This window comes from Emys orbicularis, chromosome 13 (assembly GCF_028017835.1).
Source record: "Emys orbicularis isolate rEmyOrb1 chromosome 13, rEmyOrb1.hap1, whole genome shotgun sequence".
Taxonomy (NCBI): Eukaryota; Metazoa; Chordata; order Testudines; family Emydidae; genus Emys; species Emys orbicularis.
The window spans coordinates 31523158-31537971 of NC_088695.1; the positions used below are offsets into that span (position 1 = coordinate 31523158).

The following is a 14814-nucleotide window of genomic DNA, read 5'->3' on the forward strand; positions in this document are numbered from 1 at the left end:
TCATTGTTGGATATCTAAAGAGGGTTTTTCTATTGGAATAAAAATGGGATGGGGTTTTTTGATACAAATTGTAGCAAAATGTAAGTGTCTTTTAAAAGGACTTACTGGCTTTGAAGAAGCTTTATATTTCCTTAACTTAAGTAGGTACCCTACCAAAAACTAGATTAACAAACTGGTGTAGGTTTATTTTGATTTGTGCAGTATCACGCTCCTTATTCACTTAAGCAGTAAGACAAGAATATTCCTCACAACCTTAAAAAAAAAAAAATTGGACATCCCAAAAATCATACAAGAGCACCAGATCCCGAATCCCAAATTATCCCAGTCTCTGAAGAAAAGTCTGGAGATGTATGAATGGGTTATGGCGGCAGTGAGTGGCGTTTTTAGGAGTTTGTACTAGATGCTGTCTTTCCTAAGCTTTAAGTCTTAGGAGGGGGGAGTAAAAATATTAATCACTTCCAACATTCATTCTTTCCTTGCCAAATGCCAACAAGGGATTTATCCAAATTAAATGTATTTCCTGGCTCTGAGCAATTAATATGCAGCTAATTTAATTTTTTGAAAAATATAGATTGAAATTGTCTTTTGCTGGAGTTTGTAGTATAATTTAACCAGTAACATTTACTTATGAGCTTGAATGATTCCCTCCAGTTCTGGATGACATAAGGGTACCAGAGTGAGAGATTCAAAGCTTCAAAGAATAGTCTTATTATTCCGATGGGATTCCAGCTGACTGGAAAGCAGTGCAATGAGAGTTCAGTATGAGTGTTAGGCAGAGTTGGGGTAAAAGTTTTCAAAATCTTTGCCATTCAATGAGACTGAAATGAAAGTAATTTTTTGAAAATGGCACTTAAGCTTCTAAGTCACTGAGGTGTTTATGGTACCCTTGGTCTATTCAACTTGGGTGAGAGGGGAACAATTTTGCAAGATCTCTCATTGAACCAATGAAAGTTCCATGTGTGTAGGGCTTGCGAGATTGGGCAGGTTAGAGTTATGGGCAAGTATCTAGTACTTGAGAAAGGGTATAATGAACTGTAAAGAGAGGAAAAATTAGAGGATTGGTTTTAAACGTACAATGGACACGCATGATACTGTGTGTGCTGCCACCAGGTGGCTTACAAAAGCATACTATGTATTATAATGTTTTTTTTTTTTTTTAAGTACTGAGTCTGCAAGATCTCTGCTGCCGTGCCATAGTTTCCTGCACCCCTGTGCATCTTGTTGACAAACTCCCGCTCCCTGTTGCCTTACGAAGTCATCTCAAATCTTTCTCTATGGCCAATGGCCTTAATGCCAGGATGATGCATGGACGCTCCTACTCACTCACTGCCAGCAACAACAACAAAAGGAACAGCCTAAAGAAAGCTAAAATTATCCGTCCCCCACAGAGCCCACCAAAAAACTGTACGAGAAACAGCTGTAAAATTTCCTAAACCTGATGTGGCTGAAAAACAAGGTTGACTTTCCTCACGTGGAGCCTTGAACACAAGGAGTCCTGTTGAATAGCTGAGCATGCTCCGTGTATCACATGACATTGACAAAAATAAGGAAAGACTTATTTTACAGTGTGCTCACTATAACAATGCTGCTTTGGAATGAATGATGTGTTCTGTGCAACAGAAGTGGATGTGACACTTTGCTTTTGGACTTTTAGATTGGAATTTTTGATGTGCACAATGCCTGTGTTTTGAGATGTGTTTTTTATAAAGGGAATAATTATCATTTTATTGAGTTGTTAATTACAAGAGATCTTGGAAGTGACTTGTGTAATTCACTAGATCAAAATCTATTTTATCACAAACTTCATTTACAAATAGGCAAAAATTAGTGTGTCAGTTTGTAGATTAAAGCAGAGATTTTTTTTTAAATGCAATGTATTGTATACATTGTACATTTTACAAATGGTGAGACATTCTAGTACTATTGAAGTAGTGGATATGATTATTTTTTGTACAACTTCCTTGGTAACCTCGAAGCACTAATTTAACTAAGCTGCAAATGTGTATATAGAATATTATGCACAACATGTTTTTGTCCCATTAGTGTATGAAGCAGATTTGATAAAGTTTTTGCTATGTTATTTAATACTTCTGGGGATTAATCTGTGGTTTATATTCTTATTTTTCTGTAAATCTACATTTTTTGTACCAGATGTTCTACAAGGTAGTTCTAGGAAGAAAATGCCAAAGACAATAGTTGCAACAAGCATAAGAAGAATGTGACTGAAGAGCTGCTTTATAGGGAAAGAACAATATTATTTAAAAATAAATGTTCCTGGAAAAACAAAGCCTGTTGTTTATTCTTCAGTAGGTGGCTTGCCCTCCTTTTATGGCGAGGCTGTTCCATAGATCATGGGGATGCTCTTCTTACAGCATAAATCTTCAAAAGTGGCATAAGAAGTTTTGAAGAGCAGTATGAGTTAAATCCTCAGTTTGTGGGGAAAGGTGTCTAAGTGATGGAAATGGTGTGACACCATGCTCCTGGGCTCATTGACGCGCAGAGGAGTGATAACACCAATTTCCAGCACCCTTGGTGAGAGTGGTATGTAGCTTCACTGCAGCATTTACAAGTGCCTCTGTTGAAATGTAATTTGGTAACATCTTGCAGTAGCAGTAGTTCTGAATCATCATAGATGTCCCTACATCTCCATAGCAACAGACCACTAGTGGTGCAAGTCTATCAGGTACAAAATGCCAAGGCTATATTGGGATTCTAGCCAATAGGTTATGCACAACAAAAAGATTAATAAACGATAACAAGATGCAGATGTGTTAGAAGATCAGATGGTAACACTCAAGTAAAGTGGGGCTCTGTTATAAAGATTAAATTGGGGTGGGGGGAAACACACACTCCGTTTTTTTCTTTTTGGGAATCATTACTTCTGAATGATTGCAGGTGCAGCCAGAAACAGAGCATCCCAAAGCAGGCATGTGGGTAGAAGCAAAGTCTCTATTTTGCAAGGGCAGAGCAAGTTCTGCTAGAACTCTTACACCAAGGCAGGTCAGTGGGGTTATTATTAGCTCTGACACTCCCTCAAGTTGACATTCTTTACTTTTGGTCCAATAGTAAAAGTGTAAAATCTTCATTCTCTTAAAAACACCAAATGAATTTATAGTTGGATCCTGAAACACCGCTCTGTCTCTACCCTTACTCATCAGAATAAATAAGGGGTAAACAAACAAGCACAAGAGGGAAATGGAAAGTTTGGACTGTGAGATCATTTTCCAGAATAAGATTTGATATGTAAAGCCAAGTGCCCAAAGGAAACCCTAAATGGTAAGCAGTACAACTGACTTCTACTTGTATCTTTAATGGTATGTTTATTTTAGGGGATCAGTTTAAAGCATTATCTGAATTGGTAATAGATCACTCATCTCTCATTGTAGTTTTTAATTACTGTACATAAGCAATTTGTGCTGTTGCATTCTGCAACTGAAATAAAAGTTAGTGGAAGCCACAGGTGTTCAACACCTCTGAAAATCATGATCTAGGTAGCTCAGACTGAGCATTCAAATATAGTGGATACATTTAAAAAGAAAATCTCTGGCCAAATTGATGTGACCAAAGTCACAAAGGGAATATGGCAGTGCTGGGCCTAGAACCAATTTTCTCAGCTTCCATACCTAATACAACAGGCTGTCTTGCCTCAAATCCGTAACAATCATCCGCATTCTAGGACCTATTCCTGCTTCCAATAGGTTCATTGCTACCAGGCTCAAACTGCTAGCTAGATGTCCAAAACTATAATATTTGAGCATAGTGTTATGGAAAAGTCCTACATAATTTTATTAGTTCCATCCTTATTAGTACTGTAGAAGTTATTCCATCTACACAATTTAATAGAAAACAACTTTTTCCTGAGGTGGATTTTTTTTTTTTTTTGAACCCTCCAATAAAACTCTATAGCAGAGATACAATTTTTCAATTAAATGCTACAGGCTGGCAAAAAAGAAAACTATAGAGAAATTCTCTTTTTTTATCACATTAGATGGGAAAAAGCTAAGTACTAGTGATGGCAGAATCCTTCCTCCACAAACCATCAATTTTCTTTTATGTAGTGGCATTTTTATTATGTAGTGTGCATGTCACTTTATAGACAACCTTTAAAAAAGTTCCTTGTCCCCAGAAGCTTACACTCTGAATTTGTTGGCGAACATAATGAGAAATGATGACAGACCTCAGAGGCAGGGGGGTGAACAGAGTTGTGGTGGGGGTGGTGATATTATCATTTCCATCTTACAAACTGTGGAACTGAGTCACAAAGAGGTTAAGTAACATGCCTGCTCCAAATGGCACCAAGTCTGGGACAGAGGAACTCAGATCTCACAAAATTCCATGCTTTTGTCCTATACAAATTCTTTCCCTTCAACTATAAATAAATTGTTTCCCAAAACATGGGTGACTAGAACTCTTTTGCTCGCTCTTTATTTAATAAAAAAAAAAAAGGAAAGTTATGATCCTGTTTGGTGAGAGGAAAAACATTGATTTGCTCAAGGGTGTGTCTGCAGTTGGATGCCAAAGAGAAAATTAGCCACAAAAGAGCAAAGTTCAGTTTTTGTTCTCCTGCAAACTTTATACTTGTCTTAATTATTCCAAAGGAAGGGTGTTTCCAGGCCATTCAATATCCTTATCTGTATGAGGAGTGTCTTGTTGTGTGTCTCTCTCTTCCCTCTGCAAAGCTAGAGCACTTAGGAGAGGCTTTGGCTATTGTTCCACCTCCCAACTGTAATTTCAAGAAGACAGGGTGTGCTGGCTAGTAGGCAGAGAGAGGTAATTTGCTTCACAGTGCATGCTTATTCAAAAATGTGTAAAATGCAACCAATGCAACTTTGCTGGGTGCCTGTATGATATTTAACAACATAGATAACTCTTAAAAACAAAAGACTTTTACCTAACCCCTCAAATTACATTACACACCAACTTATCCAACTTCATCCTACCCCATCGACCAGTGATCTCCAAACTTTTTTGATTGCGCACCCCATCAGTAAAAAAAATTTAGCATGCACCCCCTGCCGTCGGCTCTACCATTTTTGCCGAAGTGCAAAAAAAAGCAAAAGCCGCTCAGACTCCCGCCCGAACTGACGAAGCAAAAAAAAAAAAGCGCTCCTCCTCCTGCCGTGCACCCCCAAGGATCCTCTTGCGCACCCCACTTTGGAGACCACTGCCATAGACAAACATCAGAGAAAAGAGGCTGATAAACTTTCCACCAGGCCATAAACACTAACAGATAGTTTGAGTAGTTGGAGGGTGGAGGTAAGAGGATACAGTGGTTGGGGGCCATCTACGGAGAACATCTTTTCCCTAGGAGATCTCAACAATGGCAATACCATGGGGGAGAGAGTCTCCCAAAGAGACAGGGCTCAAACCACACAGGATGTTGAAGATCAAAGCAGGCATCCTGAATTGCACTTGGAAATTAACAGGTAGTCAGTGCAGTTTTTAGAGAAATGGTGTAATAGATTTTTCAGTATCTACCACCACCAAACCTGTAAGCAGTCAGATTCTGCATTAGTAGCTCTAGAATGGTCTCTAAGGAGAGGCCTACAATAGAGCACATTGTAAAGGAAGGGTCACAGATGATAAAAAGCTCTTTCTGGGATATCCTGGGAAGCTGGGCACTCTCTAAATGTGGATCTCTTGGGCAAATGGTAGCCAAAGCCTCTCGATAAGAGGGATAAAAATTCACCTCACTTCTCATGCTCTTGGTAAAGGCTGCCCTAGTACTGCATACTGCAGAGTCCATACATTACATGGCAAGGGGGCTGATATGGCATAGCAAGAGAAGATACAAATAGGAGAGTATAAAATTAAATATGGGTCCCTCTTCTGCATTCTCAGAGTCAGATTTCTACTCTGCCTCTCTGTCAGTACAAAGGAACCAAACCAGTGGATTTGGCTAGCTAAGAACTCCTGTGTATGGGACATTGTTGAGGAAAAGAGTACATGGACAGAATGTCCCTGTGCTCAGGTGATCCCCAACTGGTATAATGGTCCTTTGTGGCTGCAGCCAAGTGGCACAATTTAGAGTGTAATCAATAAGGCCTGTGCCATAACAGTGCATGACAAAGATAAAAAGAAATCTTGAGTGGCCACCTCATTCAGTAAGTACTGTTCATCCTGACTGCTGAATGAGGCTGGGTCTCTGTGGAAAAATTAGTACATGAACATGTAAGTATAAGACTACACAAGGAGACCACATGCCCATGCCACTTTGATTCTGGCATTGTCTAACTTTTGAGAGATTGACTTTAGTCTCAGGCCTTGATTCTTCAAAGACTCAGGTACATGCTTAATGTTATGGACTGTGAGCAGTCCCATTGAGCTCACAGTGGCTTTGTTTTGGGAATATTCACAGTGTATAACATTAAGCATGTGCAAAAGTCATTGAAGGATCAGGGCCTTACTTAGTAACATTATTTTCACTTATTGTGTGTGTGTGTAATAATAAATATACTGAGATCAGTCAAGCAAAATAATGTTTTCCCTTTTCCCTCTTTTTAAATGTATTGCTCTCAATATCCTCAGCTGTAGCTATTTTGGGAGTGGTCATGTAGCTTGCATCCTCTGTAGTACACACACACAAACCCAATAGTAATAGCTAGTAACAATAAAAAAAAAAAAACAGGCAGTGGTTACAAAAGAATAACAATAAAATTGAAATAGGCAGTGATTGGCTGAAAAATGGTTAGAACAGTGTTACACTGTTAATATTTCATCTTTTTGTTTTCCCATCCTCATCCCCTTTCCCTCCTATTGTTTGTTACACTTACTTGTTGCACCTTGTCTTAAACTAGATTACAAACTCTTTGAGGCAATAATTGTGTCTTTTTATGTTTGTACAGTGCCTAGGACAGTTGGATACCTATCCTGAATGGGGTCTATAGGCTGTACCTAAATAGAAACATCAGTAGTATCGAGGTCCTGAATGCGACACTCTTTCTTGAGCAAAGGGAGGCAGTGTCACAACCTGGAGCCTCTGTGGGCTGCATCTCTTTATTAAAGATGAGTTTAGCTGCAACAATCTGCTCCATTTTATATAAATTAAGGGTAACCCTTGAGGCTCCCATCCAAACTGCTAACATGGCTCTAGTATGAAAAGTTTTGGTGCCCCTGTGGCTATGTAGAAGGCTATGAAGGGCGTGATTTATTTGGCAGAAAGTTCAAGTGACCACTGTGCATTCAGTTATGACCGGCCAGGCGGTAGCACTTAGATCGCAATGGGGTATTGCACACACAAACCCGTATTGAGATACAGCCATTGTTCAGATCAAGATGGGTGATGACCCATCAGTACCTAGGGCAGAATTTGGATTGAGAATGGGGCACAGCATGTTGGAGAGCTGTAGCAATGCCCAGGGAGAGAAGGGAATGTTCCATACCTGCCACCATTTGAATGGTGTAATCAGGGACATGGGGGGGGGGAGGGGAGAAAAGGCAGGGCACCCCTTTGTACAGTACTCCACTGAAATGTGTTGAGCTGGAGGGCACAGAGAATAACACAATAGAAACAGAAAATTCCTGCCTTAGCACAGTTTGCATGGGTGCTACACAGAGGACTTCTAGGTCCTCAATGCATACCCAGATCCAGGCTCCACCTTTGCCAACCCCATATGTGAGCCTCCCTCAAAGCAGCCCCAGAAGGAATCATAAAAGATTAGGGTTGGAAGAGGCCTCAGGAGGTCATCTAGTCCAACCCCCTGCTCAAAGCAGGACCAACCCCAACTAAATCAGAGCTTCCCTCTGGGGTGGTGGGAAGTGAGGGGAGATTCCTCAGGGGCTAGAAGACTCCCCAGGCAGTCCTGGAGGAAAGGGGAGTAGATCCCCCATGACAGCCCCGGGAGGGGAACAGTGGATCCCCCATTGCAGCCCCGGGGTGGGCACTGGATCCCCCCATGCCAGCCCCGGGTCACCCTGCCCCAGGAGGGGGGCAGTGGATCCCACATGCCCGTCCGGGGTGGGTCTCCGGAGGAGGTGGGGGAGGGGTTGCCTTGCCCGTGTGGGGAAAGGGGGCGGCCTCCGCGGGCGGCGGTTCGATTGCTCGGCGCTCCCCGGCCTGGCGGGTGGATGGTATCTGGCTCGGCGCGCGGCCTGGCGGGGTCGGAAGCAGCCGCTGGCCTGTCCCTGTGCCCGCCCGCTGGCCGCGGGGAGTGTCGGCGTCTGGGCTGCGGCGGGGCTCAGTCCGTCCGGGGCCGCGATGGTTTAAAGGCCCCGGGCCAGCCACGCATCCGGCAGCAGCCATGAACCTGCTGCCGGCCAACCCGCACGGCAACGGGCTGCTGTACGCCGGCTTCAACCAGGACCATGGTGAGGGGCCGGAGGGAGCGGGGAGCTGCGGCCGAACCAGGGGAATCGGGTGTGGGGGCATCGTAGGAGTAGGTTGGGTTCCTGTGGGGTTTGTCGGGGAGGGGAGGTGTCTGGGAGCGGCGGGGCCGCGGGTGCGGGGCGGGGAGGTGTCTGGGAGTGAGGGGATGGCGGGGCTGCGGGTGCGGGGCGGGGAGGTGTCTGGGAGTGAGGGGATGGCGGGGCTGCGGGTGCGGGGCGGGGAGGTGTCTGGGAGTGAGGGGATGGCGGGGCTGCGGGTGCGGGGCGGGGAGGTGTCTGGGAGTGAGGGGATGGCGGGGCTGCGGGTGCGGGGCGGGGAGGTGTCTGGGAGTGAGGGGATGGCGGGGCTGCGGGTGCGGGGCGGGGAGGTGTCTGGGAGTGAGGGGATGGCGGGGCTGCGGGTGCGGGGCGGGGAGGTGTCTGGGAGTGAGGGGATGGCGGGGCTGCGGGTGCAGGGGGGGTGGCGGGGCCGCGGGGGCGGGGAACGGGGGGTGTCTGGGAGTGAGGGGGTGGCGGGGCCGCGGGTGCGTGGGGCTAGGAGTGGAGGGGTTGTGTGGGGTCGGGGGAGGAGTCGGCTGGGAGGGTAGTGGGGGAGGGTGTTGCAATGGGGAAATATTTCTTCCTTTTGTCCTCAATCCTTCCCTTTCTTCTCCTCTTCTCCCCCCCCCCCAAAAAAAACCCCAAAAGTTTTGGGACAACACAAACTAGCCCCCCCGGCTGCGGAGGGAGTGGGGTTCACCATGAAGCAAAGGGGAGTATGACCTGTTGTTGGTTGGAGTGGGGCTGAAATGCCACTCCAGGGCAGCTTGTGTGTGGAAGCATGTCCTCCTCGCCTTCCTGGTGACACCACACTGTGCTGTTTAGCTGCAGCCCTAGGCACTGTCTTGACCTCTCACTTCAAAAGTTTTTTTTTTCTCCTGCTGATGATAGCTCATCTCAATTGATTGGCCTCTTACAGTTGGTATGGCTACTTCCACCTTTTCATGCTCTCTGTATGTGTATATATATCTCCTCAATATATGTTCCATTCTATGCATCTGAAGCAGTGGGCTGTAACCCACGAAAGCTGATGCTCAAATAAATGTGTTAGTCTCTAAAGTGCCACAAGTACTTCTGTTCTTTTGACTAAATTCAGGGGCTGTGTGGCTTTACTCTAGGGCACCACAACTGTAAATCTTCAAATACTAAAGCAGGTTTGGGAAGTGGTTTGTATTTTGGAGTGTGACAGTGGTTAACCGTTTTAGCTTAAGTGCTGTTAGGGAAATTAAATGTTAGAATTAGGACCACTTCATAGTGTGGCTTCTGCAATAATCCTGTTTAGAGATGCTTTTTGTATATTAGGAAAAATCTGGCATGTAGTTCTATACATGCTAAGAACAGTGAAAGCTATCACATCGACAAAGTGCCAGTGTTTTTGCTACCATCTTGTGTACACTACATTTTCCACTCTTGCTACTGCTGGTGGGGCATTATTTATCTGGATTTTACCAGTGTAGATGCAGCTATTGTGTCCCTTAAAGTAGAGGGATATTTCTATATGGTATTTGCAGTGCCATGCCCTCATTTGTTTGTGTTTCTCTCAGCCATCAAGTCTGAGAAGAATGCTTTGGAGCCAAAGTCTGTGACCAGAATTTTCAAAAGTGGTTAGTGATTTTTTTTTTTTTTTTGGGTGTCCCTGCTTTTCAGTTGGCGGGTCCTTTGGCACTTTCTGAAAATCAGGTTCCCTTTTAAATTTAGGCACCTAAAATCACTAGTCACTGCAGTGAAAGATATTTAAGTTGTAACACAACTTTTTATGTGTCATTAGAAAAGAAATAATCGCCTAGTAGTAATTCTTAATGATGCCAATTGGGACAGAGAATGTTGTATATGCTGATGCAACTTTGCCCCCACCCCTTGCATTTGTCTGAAATGACACCCCTGATGCTGAGCATTATTTAATTATGGTAGCACCCCAAAATGTATGAAGGAGTTGTACAGACTCTTAGGAAGATAGTCCCTGAGCTGAGGAGCTTCCCTTAACTGCATTGTTAGGTACCTATTCTAATTAAACTGGTAAATTAAACAGTCCCCTAGTTATAGAGGCAAAGAAAGTGAGGGAAGTTCTGTTTGCAAGCTATTGTAACTCTTTCCAGTTATATGTGGTATATTTGTACATTTAAAAAATAGCCTAACCATTATGATACCTGATAACATTTAGGATGCAAAAGTGCTTATCTGAGGGCTTGTCTACACTGGCAATTTACAGTGCTGCAACTTTCTCGCTCGGGTGTGAAAAAACACCTGCCTGAGCTCAGCAAGTTTCAGCGCCCCTCCTGGAGGTGTGTTGTTAAAAACAAACAAACAAAAAAAGAGTGCTGGCAGAAAGCTCTCCCAGCACTCTGTCGCAACCACACAAGCCATGTTAAAGCGCTGCCGCGTAGACTAGCATTGCGAATGTAGACTAGCCCTTATTAGGTTTTTTTTTTTTTTTTTTTTTCCTGGTCATTTTGAATGTAATTCTAAAAACAGTAGTTAGGAGGAAAACCTCACTACTTCTTCCATTTTCCTACTAACCAAAAATAGAAATCTGAGTCACTGGAGTGCTGAAACTTAGTGTGGGTGCTTGCATATAATTTTGCAATAACCTAATTTCTCATAGCTCAAGAATAGTCAATCCTGTACTCACAGGAATGATCTAATAGGGCTGGAAAAGACCTTACTTCTGTGACTAGCATGTTTCATCTGCAGTATCAGAAATCCATATTTTCCTCTTATGCTTCGAGCAATATTACTACTATTTTTTTATATATATATTTATATGGAGATATACCTATCTCATAGAACTGGAAGGGACCCCGAAAGGTCATCGAGTCCAGCCCCCTGCCTTCACTAGCAGGACCAAGTACTGATTTTCTCCAAGATCTTTAAGTGGCCCCCTCAAGGATTGAACTCACAACTCTGGGTTTAGCAGGCCAATGCTCAAACCACTGAGCTATCCCTTTGCATTGAAGTTTAATTATCTTATAGAAAAGACTAAGTGCTGTCAAGTAGTTCACAACAAAATTTTTTTCAAAGTTTTTATTAATTTAAAGTTTGATATAATCTTAATTCTAGTCACTTCTGTAGTGTTTTCTGTCCAAGGATCTCAAAGCACTTCACAAATTAATGAACAAATGAAAGAAACCTCATAATCTTGTCACCTAAGGAAGGAGTAGTTTCACATACTGAGGGTTTCCTCTCCTTTCATGCCCCCTGCCCCCTAGGTGTCATACTGCATATGACAGAGTTGATAATAGAATCTAGAAGTTGTCTGTCAGTCCTGTGTTCAAGCTATTAGGCTGTTCTCCCTTTCTCAAGCCTAACAGAGCAAAACAAAATGGTTAGACCTCATGATGCAGAATTGACTTTGCAGCTGACAGGTTTTAGACAAAGCGTGCAGTCTTAGCTAATGTGCGTAGATCGGAGGATGCTGTTAGACATCAATATAACAACACATCTATGTATCCTCGATCCTAAAGTAAAAATATTTCCTCTATGCAACATGGCGCTTCCTAGGGCAAGCATTTCAGCCCCTTCCAAGCCCTCCCTTTTTACTTTGGTACCACTGAGTCAATATGGGCAGACTGTACTCATTCCACCAATAATAGTCAAATTCAAGTTATAGTTGCAGATTAAACAATGTACTACTTTTTTCTTTAAATAAGAAAGGATAAAAGTAAAGAAAATAATACTTATGATTCTAGGTGCCTTTGAAAATTTTATACAGCATTTAAGTCCCTTTGATTTTCTTCAGTGAGACTTAGGCATCTGTATGCCTAAGCCACTGTTGAAAATGGGATTTGGGCTCCTAAGTCACTTGGAATTGTCACAGGAATAAGAGCTTCTTCTTATTCTTAGGTTATGGAAACACAAGTTACAGAGTTGAAAGTGTAGTAATGATACCTCCTGTCCGAGTCAACATCTGTATCTTTTGCTTGGTCCAGTCTTTCACCTGAAAGGTTCAGAGCAGCTTGTCATGTGAAGCAGAGATTGTCACCATGCTTCCGTGGGTCACAACTGAGAATACCAAATTCAGGACAAGCTGCTGGGAAAAAGGGTGGACACACACCAAAACCGGTGGTTATTCCTCCATGAGGTATACCAATCCAGCAACAAAAGTAAACTTCTGTCTTACCACACCGGCTAACAAGAAGTCAGAAATGCAGCCTCCTTAGGTATTACTGTCCTGGATTCAACACCCAGACACTAGACTTAATGATGAGTGGTTATTTAAAACCAATTTCATCAAACAAAAGGGTTCTTCTGATCCCAAAGCACCAGACACATACCCCAGTCAGTATATAACTCAGATCTTACCCAATAATCACGCTGTTGCCAATCCTTTAGTATCTAATATCTAAAGGTTTATTTATAAAAAGAAAGAAAGGTGAGGGTTAAAAGAATCAAATAAATACAATAATTGCAAAGTTCTTGGATCAGGCTTGTAGCAGTGATGAATAAACTGCTGTTAAACTTCTCTCCTCCTCAAACCTCTGGACTATGAACTTAGAGTCCTCTTGTCTTGCATAGTTTTCACTGTCGAGAAAAAAACAAAACCCTTAAATATGGAAGCTCATTCTTGTTTCCTTCCTTCTCCCACTCCAGCAACTGCTGAGGTGGTCTCTGACAATATTCCTACACTGCAGCTTGGAGCATGCCTCCTATCCCAGGTAGGCAGACTTACACTAGCTTTGCTTGAGCTAGTGCACTGTAAATAGCAGTGTGGACATTGTGGTATGGGCATAGGCTTGGCCTTGGGTGGCTAGTCTGAGCCAATCTGACCGCTTGGGTCTAAGCTTGGGTGGCTAGCTTGAGCTGCTGCCCATGCTGCAGTGTCCACACTGCTATTTTGAGTGAGCTAGGCCGAGCAAAGCTAGTGGGAGTCTGTCTACCTGGGCTGGGAAGCACACTCCCAGCTGCAAAGTAGACATACCCTAAATATAGTGTGTTCAGTTAAGTTTCTTGGGAATGTCTGCGCTTTCCTTCTAGTTCCCTTACCCTGGGGAGTCTGCCTTTGTAGAAAACATGCAGTGGTATTATAGCAAATTTTAATGTCTGCTAACCTACAGTCTATTCGGGTTTGTCATACAATGCTGGTACTTCACAAATATAAAGCAGCATTTAAAAGCCTTTTTTAGTATCTAACAATTTTTTAAAAAAAGCATTACTTTACGACCACCGTACACGGGAAATATATCCATCATTCTATAGTGAGCCTCTCGTCAAAAGGAAATTTAATTTGCAAAAATAGCCTCCAAGAAATATCAGCTCTCATCCAGAACTATATCATCGCCATACCATGCTTGCCATTACCTTGGAAAGAGAATTTCTCCCTTGTGGGGGAAAAAACTACAGAGCCTTAGAGCCAGTTGTAAGGTTTGTCAGATAACTTATCAATTTATTAACTCCATAGTTGCAGCTCATGGAACTAGCCCTTTGCTTTGTCAGCTTGATGTATGTTGCAAATCAATGACACCTGGCAAAATGAAGCTGTGGATCTAGCTTGACTAGAATCCTCTCAGTTCAACACATTAAAGCATCTTTAATATTATAGTTAGTAAAAAGACTTTTTTGATTGGTAAATATTAGGCATTTGCCCTTTTCCATGTGTATACACTCTCACACATATGGAACTTTTTTAGAAACTGAGCCAAGCAGAAATATCAAAGCTTAGCTTGAAGTTGTGCTCTACAAACTAGTACATGAGTAGCTGTGAAGAAAATCATTGGCCTTTCTCTTCTCTTCTGATGATTTTTGTAGTACTGAAAGCAGATGCAGAGGTAGCTGCTTATGTTGCCCTGGGTGTGTGCTGGCTATGAGTGCTTGCGAAATAAAAGCCTGATACTACACCTATTGAAAATCTGTGGCAAAGCACCTGCTGACATCAATGTGAGGAGTAGTGCACCTGTTGTAATTGTTGCTTTCCGTGAGCTCAGTCAGCAGGAATCCTAAGGACACTCCCAAACTTGCATCCTGTGCATGGTATAATGGCTCCCCTCCAACTAATCAAGCTGGTGGATGATCATATTTGAAAAGAAACTGTCTCTTAAAGTAAGATGGCAATAAAACTGAGGAAAAGAGAATGAATACCCTAAAAAATCCAGTGATTTAACAATTCAAAGTTCTCAGCACAAACTTCTAATGTCATTTTCGTCCATCTCTTTTCCCTCAAACTTTTTTGTTGGCCTAGACCAGGGTTCGGCAACTTTTCAGAAGTGGTATGCAGAGTCTTCATTTATTCACTCTAATGTAAGGTTTCACGTGCCAGTTTTTAGAAGGTCTTTCTATAAATCTATAATATATAACTAAACTATTGTTGTATGCAAAGTAAATAAGGCTTTTAAAATGTTTAAGAAGCTTAATTTAAAATTAAATTAAAATGCGGAGCCCCCCAGATCAGTGGCCAGGACCCGGGCAGTGTGAGTGCCACTGAAAATCAGCTCGCGTGCCGCCTTTGGCACGCGTGCC

General features: G+C 42.8%; 2 protein-coding genes across 3 annotated transcripts in view; both read left to right on the forward strand.

Annotated features, from left to right (window-relative positions):
- The window catches only part of RAB40B (RAB40B, member RAS oncogene family), a 45172-nt gene extending 43083 nt beyond the window's left edge, over window positions 1–2089 (forward strand). The window contains exon 6 of the mRNA XM_065415559.1: window positions 1162–2089. Within this exon, the coding sequence (XP_065271631.1) occupies window positions 1162–1433 (272 nt within the window). The 3' untranslated portion in view covers window positions 1434–2089. The remainder of the gene's footprint in view (window positions 1–1161) is intronic.
- A 6075-nt stretch (window positions 2090–8164) lies between these two features.
- The window catches only part of WDR45B (WD repeat domain 45B), a 30916-nt gene continuing 24266 nt past the window's right edge, over window positions 8165–14814 (forward strand). Inside the window, exons 1-2 of one of the 2 annotated variants that reach the window (XM_065415344.1) lie at window positions 8165–8307; window positions 9909–9968. In XM_065415344.1, coding sequence (XP_065271416.1) covers window positions 8241–8307; window positions 9909–9968 — 127 coding nt within the window. In that variant the 5' untranslated portion in view covers window positions 8165–8240. The remainder of the gene's footprint in view (window positions 8308–9908; window positions 9969–14814) is intronic. The other variant, XM_065415345.1, reaches the window with a different exon arrangement.